The 13,274-nt window shown below is 49.8% G+C and overlaps 5 protein-coding genes across 5 annotated transcripts; 3 read left to right on the forward strand and 2 right to left on the reverse strand.

Annotated features, from left to right (window-relative positions):
• The first annotated feature begins 153 nt into the window (after positions 1 to 153).
• ASPSYDRAFT_610053 (Ras family protein) lies at positions 154 to 1,345 on the forward strand. Its single transcript, XM_040849927.1, has 4 exons — positions 154 to 423; positions 579 to 693; positions 758 to 1,033; positions 1,098 to 1,345. Exons 1-4 carry the CDS (start codon positions 412 to 414, stop codon positions 1,334 to 1,336), a joined length of 642 nt encoding a protein of 213 aa, XP_040705873.1. The 5' UTR covers positions 154 to 411; the 3' UTR covers positions 1,337 to 1,345.
• Positions 1,346 to 2,309: 964 nt separating this feature from the next.
• ASPSYDRAFT_145652 (flavin adenine dinucleotide pyrophosphatase) lies at positions 2,310 to 3,428 on the reverse strand (the record flags this gene model as incomplete). The annotated part of the gene is made up of 3 exons (XM_040841547.1): positions 2,310 to 2,937; positions 2,994 to 3,160; positions 3,228 to 3,428. The coding sequence occupies 3 exons, from the start codon at positions 3,426 to 3,428 to the stop codon at positions 2,310 to 2,312; spliced, it is 996 nt and encodes a 331-aa protein (XP_040705874.1).
• An 88-nt stretch (positions 3,429 to 3,516) lies between these two features.
• Positions 3,517 to 4,804, forward strand: ASPSYDRAFT_40664 (GMF family protein). Its single transcript, XM_040846123.1, has 4 exons — positions 3,517 to 3,693; positions 3,777 to 3,876; positions 3,986 to 4,116; positions 4,174 to 4,804. The coding sequence occupies exons 1-4, from the start codon at positions 3,691 to 3,693 to the stop codon at positions 4,363 to 4,365; spliced, it is 426 nt and encodes a 141-aa protein (XP_040705875.1). The 5' UTR covers positions 3,517 to 3,690; the 3' UTR covers positions 4,366 to 4,804.
• Positions 4,805 to 6,424: 1,620 nt separating this feature from the next.
• Positions 6,425 to 8,314, reverse strand: ASPSYDRAFT_610823 (uncharacterized protein). Its single transcript, XM_040849940.1, has 4 exons — positions 7,533 to 8,314; positions 6,991 to 7,201; positions 6,802 to 6,862; positions 6,425 to 6,744 (listed from the first exon to the last, which is right to left on the reverse strand). The coding sequence occupies exons 1-4, from the start codon at positions 8,133 to 8,135 to the stop codon at positions 6,738 to 6,740; spliced, it is 882 nt and encodes a 293-aa protein (XP_040705876.1). The 5' UTR covers positions 8,136 to 8,314; the 3' UTR covers positions 6,425 to 6,737.
• A 1,828-nt stretch (positions 8,315 to 10,142) lies between these two features.
• Positions 10,143 to 11,388, forward strand: ASPSYDRAFT_55012 (uncharacterized protein; the record flags this gene model as incomplete). The annotated part of the gene is made up of 4 exons (XM_040848960.1): positions 10,143 to 10,313; positions 10,430 to 10,974; positions 11,041 to 11,235; positions 11,298 to 11,388. The coding sequence occupies 4 exons, from the start codon at positions 10,143 to 10,145 to the stop codon at positions 11,386 to 11,388; spliced, it is 1,002 nt and encodes a 333-aa protein (XP_040705877.1).
• Positions 11,389 to 13,274: the final 1,886 nt, after the last annotated feature.

Raw genomic sequence — 13,274 nt, forward strand, 5'->3', positions numbered from 1 at the left:
TATTCCATCCGTTTTTCTCGAACAACCCGCTCGAGCTTCGCCATCGCTGTCCTGAAGTGTTCCGGGATCGCAGACCTTGCATAGTCCGACCAGGAAGCCAAGCCATCTGCCTCCGGCTCGCCTGCAATTCCGCCTCTGGGAGCGTTCCACGAACCCCCCTGATCCTCTCGTCGACCCCCCGTCTGGCTTCTTTAAGCTTGGCCTAGTCACTGGACCCGCCGTTGCTGTGGCCTGCCTCTTAGGCGCATCCTGCTTTCGCGCGAAACTCCCGACCTGCTGGGCCCCGACTCTCGACCCTTCCTGCAAAAGAAAATTGTGTTGCTCCCTCGACCCGCAGTCGCTGCCCAGATAGCTTCGATCACTATCGGTTCTCTTCTCACTCAGGTAGATCCTTGAGCACAATCCTTCAGAATGGCTTCAAAGGTATGATGATTCTTTATCCGTCCAATGGTCCCCTCGCCCGTGCCTTGTCTCCTTGCCCCCTTCCGGCGCCCGGTTCGCCCAACGTCATCATGGAATGAAACCATAATCCCCGGACCGAAAAGAGTCATGGCTCACATTGATTGCTTTATAAACAGTTTCTGCGAGAATACAAACTCGTCGTTGTCGGTGGTGGTGGTGTCGGAAAGTCATGCTTGACGATTCAATTGATCCAGAGTCATTTCGTGGATGAATATGACCCAACAATTGAAGGTTCGCTTGTCACCCTGGATAATCACACCTGATTTGTCGCTCACCATGGGCATTCACACAACAGATTCGTACCGTAAGCAGTGCGTCGTCGATGATGAGGTGGCTCTATTGGACGTCCTAGATACCGCTGGTCAGGAAGAATACTCAGCCATGCGCGAACAATATATGCGAACGGGCGAAGGTTTCCTCTTAGTCTACTCCATCACATCGCGCCAATCTTTCGAAGAAATCATGACCTTCCAGCAACAAATTCTGCGTGTGAAGGACAAGGATTATTTCCCCATTATTGTTGTCGGCAACAAGTGCGATCTCGAGAAGGAACGAGTGGTCTCAGAACAAGGTGGGCTCCCGCCACATGCGCCATTGCCAATCTAATGTTTGCTAACGTTTCCATCTGCTCACAGAGGGCGAGGCTCTTGCTCGTCAATTCGGTTGCACGTTCATTGAAACATCTGCAAAGTCCCGCATTAATGTTGAAAACGCCTTCTACGAACTTGTGCGTGAGATCCGTCGTTACAACAAGGAGATGTCCTCCTACCCGTCCGGCTCAGGTGCATTCGGATCCCGCGCACCTGACAACAAGATGGACGTGAGCGAGCCCGGCGAGCACTCTGGCTGCTGTGGAAAGTGTATTGTTATGTAATTTGGTAGGGTTTGGGTTCAAAAGGATGCATGCACGCAAGTTGAGAGACGAAAGGAATTATTCCCAATAGATCGGAAGCCCCAGCTGAAGAGAGATGAGCGACAGCCAAAAACCCAAAAACATAAATAACGACCCTCCCTTGAACCATGCTTTTGGGGGTCTGCGGATTGTGACTTTTCCCCCTCATTATACCATACGAAGCTCGCTATCAAACGATATCCGCTTTCACAATTCATCCATCACGCTGTCATCTTCTCCACGAATGTTCGATTCCCCCTCTGTTTCTCCGTTTGGTCTATCTGTTTTATATTTATCATTTTTATCTGGAAAGATTTAGTTTTGACGATACCTCGCTGGAGTGCGAGGAATAGGCGTGCCAATAGATTTGTGCCATTACTCTTCATGTGTACGTACATGCTATTGTCACGGATTGCATCTGGGATTCCAGGACTGTTTTGCTGCTCTTATCATACTACCATTATTATACCTTTGGCATCCCCGGCTATGTGCACCATCTCTCATCACCTCGTCGTTTCGAGCTTTTTAATTACCCTGGTTTGCATATTCATTGTTTCGTCATGGTCATAAACGAATAACTTGATTGCTGCCTATCATTTCATCTAGGTACTTTAGTTTCAAGCTACTTTATACCGATTGCTACATGCTCTTTCCACGTGATGTGTTGAGAAGCGATCAAATACGCCTCCGCTCATTATTCCATGGCTCTTGTGTTCTTAAACTCTCTTAGCTCGACGAGGGATCAGCACCGACTGGACGAACCATGCTCATCCACGACATTTGTCACCAAACTAAACCTCGTTCAAAGGGAAGAAGACCAGATTGCCAGAGATCTGTTTACGAACTTGTATTGCAGACTGCTGCGGAAAATAATCAACCCAAGATAGTCTACTAAGAGCTTATTCTCAACGCAATCTAACCCGTAATCAACCAACCAACAGCCTAGTGAGGGCATCTATTTCGCCTCCTCATCATCAGACGGGGAATCCAACTCATCCTCCCTATCCACCTTCGTCCCCTGCACATTCTGCTCGACCTCCGCAACAAGCGAATCCAAAAGCTCCTTATCCGTCCCTACAAGCGTAACCGTATTCCGCTTCTTCTGCCACCGCGGATAACTTCCCACCTTAATGCCCCTATCCGCCGTCCTCCCTGCCAGATCCGTAAGATACGGCGCAACCGCGCTCTCCGGAAGCGGCGTGCTAAACAAGTACCGGTAGATACCCTTGCCCTCGGGGTTCACCAGTCTAGGAAGCAGCGAAGGTCGAAGATGTTCGAGGAGGCGCTCGAAGAGCCGCGGCACGCCGGGTAGGATGTGAATGTTGCCGTTGACGATGGCGATAGGCACCCACATGTCGTCTGCGACGAAGACAGCCTGCTGCTCGAGCGGGACAGATTCATCGTGCGGGATCTCCACCATGCGCAGTTTGGCCGTGAGGCCTGGGGACGCGGTGTCCCAGTCGAAGGCGGGTTGGAGGGGGTGCGGTTTTGAGAGGGCCTTCATGCGTTCGAAGGCAGGTTGGTGCAGTTTGAGGTTGAGGTCGAAGGCTTTGGCGATGGAGGCATAGGTTATGTCATCATGGCTTTGGTGGTATTAGTTTTCGGTTATATAGATGGGGGTAGGTGTAAGGGTACGCACGTTGGGCCAATGCCACCGCTAGTCACGACAAAGTCATAGTTGGTGCTCATGCGGCGGACGGCTTCCATGATCTCACTTTCGTCGTCAGCAATGACTTCCACGCGCTTGAGCTGGATTCCGAGCGAGAAGCAGTATCTCGCGAAGAAAGCGGAGTTTGTGTCGACGGTCTATAGTGTGGATTCGTAAGTCAGCCTCTGCGTCTCAAATTAGATAGATTCAATATGTATAACCCACCTTCCCGCCGAGCACTTCATCGCCAATAATCAGGCATGCTGCCGTGTGTATCGTCTTGCCGGTACCAGGGACGGATGATGTCATTTTCGGAGAAAGCGCACGCGACGGAGAAAAGGGCAACGGGGAAGTGAAGGAGGCTTGCTGGCGAGTAAAGGGCGGTCGATAAAGATGTCTGGTGAGCTGAGTGAGTCGAGCGAACATGGAGAGATAATTGAAGAGAGTTGAAGAGTAGAACAGAGGCGGGCGAAGAAAGCGACGTTGGGGTTGAGTTCTCGCCGCAAGGTGGGGTGCCTGAACGACGTGATCGAACTCCGCGTCTGCATTCCGCTCACCATCCCAACGTTGACCGTTCTATTCCCATTCTGTCATCGGATCCACGATATAGTATTATCTGGGGAAGCTTGAGCATCTGGAGAATTCCAAGTATCGCATCGCCCTCATCTAGATATCCCATACAGACAGCATGGTGAGTAAGAGTGACTGACTGCCCCGCACCGCTCATCCGTAACACGAATCGAAATATTTGCTGACGAGTCCTCCGCGATGTAGTCGTCAGAGCGACTATATGCCTTCTCTCCGGAGACCAAAGAGAAGCTACGTAAATTCCGCCTGGGAACGTCGCGGGCTAAGGATCCGCAAGCCTTGATTTGTAGGTCCTCATTCACCAAAATCCGTCCTAACATCCAATCGGAAAATATATCGTCTCGCCTCTATACGATCAGCTAGCATGGAAAATGCAGACTGACAGTCGACTACAGACATTGTCGATACAAAAAGCCAAGAAATCCGAGCTGAAGATGGCGAGGTCTACTCCAAGATGGAAGATCTAGCCGACGAGCTTCCAGAGTCGTCTCCCCGATTCATCCTCCTCAGTTATCCTCTCACCCTAGTATGTATCTTTGATCTCGAGCCAAGTCCTTTCGATGCGCGTACTAACTAGTCACAGGGTTCTGGTCGTCTTTCCGTCCCCTACGTCCTACTCTACTACCTTCCTGTGAACTGCAACCCCACCCAGCGGATGATGTATGCTGGTGCCGTGGAGCTGATGCGGAACACAGCGGAGGTCAATCGTGTGATCGAGGTTGAGAGCGACGAGGATATTATATCTATCGAATCGAAACTGCAGAGCGAGGATTGATCCGCTTGGAAGCACCAAATGGGAAGAAGTTTGCGGCTGTTTTTGGTCGGATTTGGATTCGAACGAAGCTGATGTGGGTTTGGCGCCGTGATTTGATTGAGTATGACGGTGGTCAATCTGACATTCCTATACTTAAAACAAAATATCTATTCTTAACGCGCTGAGGAGGGGAGGGGAAAGAGGTCAATCTGATTTGTAGCTATGTCCCAGTGTCGGCGTCGAACCCACTGGCCGGCGTCCGGTTGACGACTAGCAAAGCGGGTTGATATCGACTCTGAAGGACTTTCGATGGTCACAAACAGGTCGTCTAGCAAAATGGCAGCAAGTGTAAAACAATATAAACTTCGCGCTTAAGAAGTATATACAGATCCAGGTAAACAGCGCATGAAGCATGGTTTCCGCTGCTGACTCTGCTCTACGATCCAATTGTTAAAAGAGGTCATGGAGTATATCAATTCCGTGAGAAAATAAAATATAATTTGAAATATAGCTTTCACTGAAGAACAATTCACCTGGGAATGATCAACCCTATTAATGCATAACAGATTCCTCTCCAGACATATGGACGTTATTTGCACCAGGACATCGGAGCCGATGTAGACAGGAAGATATATTTCTGTTTCGGCAGTGCGAAGTATAAATAAGCGGTTGCATGAATACAGCTCTAACATCATTCTAAATTGCTTACAACAGAGTATATCTCTCATGTACTTGATATCCAAGTCATAGTCGGCTCACATCTGAATTAGCCCTACCGACCTGCAACTGCCATTCAGTGGTCCAGTTGGTTGCAACATCGCCTGCAGACCCCTGCTCCTGATGACGCTGGTGGTAAACTACTGATGTCGTATCCTTCGGCAAAGCTCCGCGTCCGTGACGTTGGGCAGGGCTGTCGTCTCAAGGCCTGTGACTTCCATAAGCGCCAGGTACGGTGTACACTGGCTTCCCCGCCGTCTCGAAATGCTGGGCATGATGCAAAGACTGGAATTCGTTGTCGACGGTAGGGTTTCGGTGTGCTTTTCCATAGTACGGTACATGTCCAGCTAATTGGCAGGTAGACATTTGGGGTATAGATCTGAGACAGCACCAACGGATAAACATCGGAAGTGGATGTAACCCATTACGGGGTTGTTTCCTGATGAGAATGATAAGATATACTACCTGATTTACATATGGCTTGAGCATCAGTGCATCGGTGCTTGAGACGGGCCGAGGAACGGACCGTTATTAATAAAAGAAGATAAAAATAAAAATGAAAAGAAACAGGAGATTTGTCCCGTGTGAAATTGAAGTGGACAAGAATGACCCAAATCGAATCTCAAACCTAAAATTCGAGGCAGCCAAACTTTGTTCTGACAGCTGGTACAAGTGTGTTACCGGGACCCCACAGCGGATCGGAGGCCAGTCCAGGGTGGCTTTGTCTAAGACCGAATAGGCAGGACCTTGATGCCCCACAGGGCCCGTGGTGCCACCTGGTGTGGTGCTGAGTGCTGAGTGCTGACCCTTGCCAATAAGAACAATAATCATTGTTATTATAAGGCCCTTCGGTCCGGTGCCAGGTGGTCGTTGCTTTGTGCCGCTGCTGGCTTGTGATTGGAGTCCGGCTTCGAGGAGAGTTTCGTGGAAGGATGAGATTACCCCATCCCATCCGCTGCTTGAGCCCTTCCATGTTCCCTTGGAAATTGGAATGCGAGTCTGGACTTTGGACTCGGGACTATACTTCTCTCTGGGAACGACTTGCCCCATCGCATACCTTAAGTGACACTGGAACAGCGATTTCCCTTCGCACTGACCAGCGCTTCGTCTCGGCAACCCCACTGGTGGGGAAAAGAGTTAGATAGCGATGGGATGAACTGTCTTACCCCTGTCGCTGGGCCCAGGGCCTGGTTGACGAACTCTTGTGATGACGAATAGGCGGATATCATCGCCCAAGTGGCGATGCCTCAAAGTTCAGACGTTCCCAGCGTGGAAACACCTCGGTAGATTGAGGGTGAGGAGATGCCGCGATGGTTTGACCACGAATCATGAATCATTGGTGGCCGTACCGCCCGTCGACATCACCGTTTCAGGCGATTGATCTGGTCTCGCGCACGATTTGTGACAACCGGTGGGGAAGTGTAGCCATAACAGCTTTGTATCCGTAGTCCGTACACCGGTGTAGATTGGATATACTGCCTGCTAGAAGAGGGGCAGTCGTACGGAGGTGTGCACTAAAAGTATCCGCGCGGCGCTAGTGTACCAAATGTAACACTTGTTCAATATTACTAGTAAATTTGTATGAGAGATGTAACCCAGGCAACATAATTGCGGCTATCTATTTAAAATGCCCCTCAAACACGCAAAAAGGTCAAAAGGAGAAGAAATGAAGCTATTCACAGTCTATCCACTCAGGTGAGAGATCTTGACGAGTGGAGAGCTGTCCTTTCAACCGCTTACCTCTCCAATTGCGTGTATCTGAGCCTTCTCGATACTCGTTGCCCCCCTCTAAGCGGATTATCTCATTACGATTTATAAGTAGGCGTTGAATCCAGTCCTGGATCATCTTCTGTGGTAGCTCATTCCACGCCTTAATCCATACCTCTTTAGCAGTCTTTCTATCCCGAGGCGCTCCTCGCGCAGTTGTACGTTTCTTTAGCCATGACCAACAAGGCTCAATTGCATTAAGATCAGGTGAATTACCCGGCCAGTCATCAATCCGTTGGATACCATAATAATCGTATACACGTTGCTGGGCGTGGTGACGATGAGCAGGTGCCTTATCCTCTAGAACTCGTGTATTCGGCCGTGCCTCCTTGCAGCGTTTCGCGAAAGGGATAAGATAGGGAATTAAAACCTCCTAAAGTAGCCCAGAAGTTAGATATTATAAAGAAATCGTATATAAAAAAGAACCAGACCTTTTGATACCGATACCAATCAACCCCCCCTTTACCCTTGCGTACAAGCTTGCCATTTTTCTCGTTCCATTGAAATTCTGGCTTTCGACCACCTCTAGGACGAAGTTGAAGCCGACGAAGAGCTGTATTCAACTCCCATTCCTGTCTGCATACTGGCTCAAGGTCTTCATTCATCTCTTCAATTGCTTTATCTGCATTTCGTCGTTGAAGAGCTGACTCTGGATCGTAGATATATAAAGGACCTTTAGAGTCCCATGAAAAGCATGCCCATACCATAAACTCCGAGCAACCCTTCCACCGTCTTCGTATACACGTTTGATTATATTGATCCTCAGGTGTACGCCATACTCGAACCGCTCCGCGTCGTTGACCTAGAACAACAGCCGTTTCATCGGTAAATATAAGATCTTTTATCGAATCGTTGGTCCACGGGTTCTGAAGACAATATTCAAGCCGTTTGGCCTTCATCGCGTCAGTAAGACCAGGTTTAGTAGAGGGTTTCGCATTATTTAAGCCATAAGAATGAAGAATACGCAGAACTGAAGATGAAGATATACCGGCTTCAAAAGCTAGTATTTCAGAGGATTTCTCACGCCCAGCTCGATCCTTTGAAATACTCTGTAGTATAGAACTTTCTATAGCTGGAGTAATTTCTTTAGGACGACCTGAGCGCTTGCTATCCTCGAAATACTCCTTCTTAACCCTTAGAGACTCCTCTGGTTTATATCCACGCGCCTTTGCCTTCTTTATAAGGTCCTGAATCGTCCGCGGAGCCACCTCTAAATAAGAAGCAATGTCCAGCGTTTTGAAGCCAAGGCCATATAAAGTAAGGATCTGGACGCGGAGTTCTACCGGATGATAACCATTGGCAGGCATCGCGGGGCCTTGAAGGTGTAAAGAGATCTCGGTGGCTTATTGAATTATAGAGGCAGGCAGGAGGTTTTAAAGACACTAAAAATCTGAAAGATCCGTGAAATAGCGGTCTGAATAGCTTCAATATTGAGGATTTAGAGGATTCAAAAGGAATTGACGGAGCAGAAGATCAAAACAATTAGTTAAGTCAGGATTATGTTTTGATGTTTTATACCTCATACAAATTTACTAGTAATATTGAACAAGTGTTACATTTGGTACACTAGCGCCGCGCGGATACTTTTAGTGCACACCTCCGTATAGGCTTCCTGCATGCTTAATTGACAACGCTGACTCGGGGCTCGTCTTGGATGACCATGTATGTACTTTATAAAGTTGTACTTTGACAGCTGGCGTTAAATGGGCCTCTAGCCTTCGACGGGATTTCGACGGTCAATTTCTCCGGATCGTTTATCAAGCCATCAGACCGTGAAGCTGCAGAGAGGATGCATGAAGCCGTTTCCTCGTGTCTTCTGATTGCGTGACAAGACTCCGTCATCCGTCCGCCGGCGTCTTTCTGTCGTGCATCGTGCATGGGCTAAACCCAACACGATTGCGCCAAAGGAATGGGCTGCGTTTCAGCCAGCAATCCGTCCAGCGGCCCTAGCCTGTTCGTGGTTCCACTGATGATTCATGGAAGATGACAATGCTGATCTCGATTGGCAAACTGAATGGAGGAAGCAAAAGAAATTGCAACAAGCGTCGAGCGCAATCATCGGATCTTGTCAGCTTCAGGCTTCAGCGCATAAACGAACCGTTTTGTATGGCAGCGACTCGCGGAGTGACAGGGATGTCGGGGATCGTCTGATTTCAAGACGACTGGGCGGGGATGAGACCCTGCAAGCGAAAAGAAACAACTGCATTCAACACTTCCGTGTACTTCCTAGTTCTGAATAGTTTCGTGCTCGCCGACAGGGGGGAGAGAGCAGGCGCGGATAAAATTAAGTTGCTGGGGTCGCCAGTCGAAAATAATCGCATTATCTCGGTCTGCCAGAGTGTGGACTGTGGAGAGACAACCCGAGGGGCAGGGTTCTTACTTCTTTCTGTTTGGATCTGGCGGATCGCGGAGCCAGAGCCAGCCCTCGCAGACAAGGCCACAGGACCGCCCGGCTGGACTGGATGTGGACGCGAGAAGGTCCTGCCGGTTCGAGAAGCAGACCCGGTGCTAGAAAGTGACTAGAGGGCGTCTTTTTGCTTTTTCCCCCGCCGATGCCTGAAGTGGAAATACCTAACTTTACAGTACCTCTCAGTACCAGCCAATACCGCCGGTAACGAGAGTGGGTGTCCATGATGGCTCTCCAACCCCAGCTTCCAATGCCTCCTTCCAAACTCTTGTTGGCTTCTATTTATCGCTCGGCTCCCGCTGCTCGCGGTGAGACTCTGAATCTTCGTTTCTTCACTCGCCATCTGGACTGTCGACTCCCAGCTGCCTCTCGGCTGCTGCCACGACTATCTTCCATCCCCATCCTCACTCTTCCGCCTTTCGCCTCTCACCTCTTAACAGGCTCCCAACTGGATTCAAAGCGCAGCTCCACTGCCCAGGTCTGACCGCTGCTCGACCAATCACCCGTGCTGGTTCCCTGCCTGCTGCGTTGCGGGACCTCTGGTGTGGTTCTTTTTCTCGCTCACCGTCCGTCCGGCTGGTCGGGTCTGTCTCCCAACTGTCTGGTTCTGGGACACAACAACCCCGTGCGACCTGCCACTTCGCCTGCACTCGACCTGTGCGTCGTCAACTGATATAACCCGCCTCTGCGACACTTCCCATCCGTCGCTATCTTTCGTGAATTGTTCTTTTAGGTCCGACCGTGGGAGATCGTGGCTTTTGATTTTGTCGACGGGCGCTCGCTATGGTAGCAATCTAGCTTACACTCCTGCGAACGATTATTTGGCGAACCACCAAGAGGACTTTTCCGGTTCACCGTTTACACCCATTGATTCGCCTCTACCCATAAATAACACAACGTCCGCAATATGTCGACTCCCGGTTCTCAATCCGAGGGCAAGCAGGATGGCTTGTCCAAGGTGATTAGCCGCATGCGAACCGTCTTGAGGAGGACTTCGTCGACCAACTCTTCTTCTCCAAGGGCCACAAAGGAACCGATTGCCCCGGCTCAGCCTGAGTCTAGCAAAGAACCTGCGTATGTCCTGCGCTTTTTTTTTTGTTTTATTCATTTATTTGTTTTATTTTATAAATAATTTTCTGTTTTTTTGTACTCCCAATGTTGTCCTGTACTGACTTGTATAGTTCGCAACCGAAGCCCAAATCCAAGCCCACCATCGAGCCCGCCCCTGAACCGACCGTGTTTTCTAACTGGGGTGCGGTCCAGGAGGAGAAGGCCCGCGTTTTGTTCGCCAAGTATGGATTGACCCTGGAACCTGGAGAGTGGAAGGCAGCAACCGACGTGCCCGTTCAGCGTGTCACCAAGACCATCCGTATGCGCGTCCGCCGTACCTGCCACCGTTGCCAGACCACATTCGGCCCCGACAAGGTCTGCGTCAACTGCCAGCACGTCCGTTGCAAGAAGTGCCCGCGTCATCCTGCAGCGAAGTCCAAGGACCAGAAAGACCGGAGCGAGACCGCACTCCAGACCATTCTCGCTCAGAAGAGCCAGCCTGTGCAACCCAAGCCGAAAGAACACAAGCTGACGCTCCCCTCGCGAACCGGCGGCCAGGATCTCATCCGCAGGCCTGCCCGGCAGCGAGTGCGACGGACTTGTCACCGCTGTAATACGATCTTTGCTCCCCACGCGACTGAATGCGCCAGCTGCAAGCATATTCGGTGCAAGATTTGCCCTCGTGATCCGTACGTCTTGACTTGATTTTACCCCCAAGCCGAACCTACATAGAAACATGGCTAACATTAACGCAGACCTAAGCTGGGCAAATACCCCGATGGCTATCCCGGCGATGCAGAACCGCCGTTCCAGCCACCGCCACGGACCTGGAAAAAACCGCGTCAACGGGTGCGGTACATTTGCCACCAGTGCGATACTATCTATCGGTCGGGCGAGAAGACCTGTTCCAATTGCGGACAGGAGAAGTGTACCGAAACCCAACGAGACCCGTATGTTACTCCCTGCACCCCTTCCACATGGTCTATGCTTTGGTGTGACTAACATACCACAGGCCCAAAAAGCAGAAGCCGGAGCCAGACCCCGAGATAGTGCGCCGCGTGGAGGAGAGGCTGGCTAGCATTAGAGTTAGTGGAGCAGATTAACGGCAAAGCACACCCTTTTCGAGGGACCCGCTGGCTTCATGCGACTGCACAGTTAAGGAGTTGATTTTGTTGATATTTTGATACCGATGGAGCGAGCGGAGTGTCTCCCTAGCACAGCATGATAATGACTCGAATTTGACAGTAGCAGCCGTTGGATCGCGCTTTTCTTTTCTTTCCTTTCTTTCCCCCGTTCATCTTGTAAATCCAGATTCACACAGTACACAGTAAGACATGACAGATACTGAACCTCCGGCCGAAGACAAACCTTATCCAACGCCGTTCCCTACGCTAAATATGCACCGCACCGTCCTTCAAAAAGTCTAAAGACCCTCTCTCAAGCAAGGTTCGCCACTGCAAAGCTTTCCTCAAATCGATCTATCACACGTCACTTAACGGCTTTTACACATGCCATTCCCAAGAACTTTAATAATACGTACTCAAGGAATGCGTAGAACTCGACCCCGGACCCGCCGGTCAGGTCTGGTACGAGGTTAGCTTTCCAACGGTCCCGCAAGGAGACAAAAAAGAAAATACCTGGACCACCGCAGGTGGCAACTGGCAAGTGGTCTGAGAGCGCGAGTCAGTGGCCGTCCACATCCCTGGGAGCGCATGTGAGGCCTGGGGCTTCACTACAGGCCAACACTGACACTGAGTCACTGACAGACACTGACAGACACTGACAGGCTTGACAGGCTGACAGCTCCCGGTTGGGATCCACAGCCCCGCTTGGAATGGATACCAACCCCGACGGGTCTTTCGCTATTTTGTGTAGTCTCGGCGCTGGTGGCTACGGTGCCTGTTCTAGTTAGCACGCTGTATTCGTACGAGGTTTGCTTCTTTTGCTTTTTTTGTGCTTGTATCTGGAGGTTATGCCTGTTCATAAATAGCATAAATAAGAATACGTAGGTACAATTATTATAAGTCCCGGCACCAAGAATGCTTATGCTTATTCATTAGATCAGGTATTTCTGTGATTTACTTTTCTTTCTTTAAGGGTATCCTCTGCAATAGAGGGATAACTATATTCTTTCCATAATTAGGGAATTCTATTTAGGGAACCCGGCCAGCCATGGCCATGCGGTACCTATGGACGATAGGTATGTGGCAGGACCTGCCAGGATTTGCGGGCCGCTCCCTTACTCACGGAGCATTGCCCCCTGGAGCCCTGAAGTCTATCAAAGTCAAAATTGGAATGAGACTGTTAAAGGAAGGAGACTATCTATGTAAAGGGTAGGAAATAATGGAATGATAATGGAACTTTGTGAAGAAGGAAGTAAGCTTCGGTAGTTGACCGAGGTCTGGAATGCGTGCGTGGCATGGCTGCGTGGCATCATGGCATAGCACTGGCATGTCGACAATAGGATTGATTATTGATTATTGAAGAATGAAGAGCGACCCGTCGACCAAGAAAATGAAGAGATGAGGAAATGAGGAAGGGTGAATTAGAGGATCTCCGGCGCAGCGATTCGTTTCCCTTTTTGCAGAATCGACCAATAGCATGTCCAAGTCTTTCGATAATTCATTTTAAAGAAAGTACCGAGGTTGGCCCGTTGGCTCGTTCGACATTGGAAAATGAATTAAGGTGGAAGGAAGTGGATTAAAGAAAAAGGAAAAACCGTTTTTTTGGCCCCAGTGTGGAGTGTGGGCAGAATTATTGTCACCTGTCAGATCTAGCAGAAGGACTATCGATTATCGACATTAATTTCAACGACTAAGGAGATTGACAGCTCTGGGCCATTTCTGAATCGTGATTTCTGAGTGAGGTATTACTCGCTCTGGGAAGGAGTCTGCTACGATCAACAAGATGATCTGATCCTGGTCTATCCTTCGAGACTTGGACTCAACAAGCCATGAGGGCGGAAATGCACCCGGTAGGACGGACTGGA

This window comes from Aspergillus sydowii (genome assembly GCF_001890705.1).
Source record: "Aspergillus sydowii CBS 593.65 unplaced genomic scaffold ASPSYscaffold_2, whole genome shotgun sequence".
Classification (NCBI taxonomy): Eukaryota; Fungi; Ascomycota; class Eurotiomycetes; order Eurotiales; family Aspergillaceae; genus Aspergillus; species Aspergillus sydowii.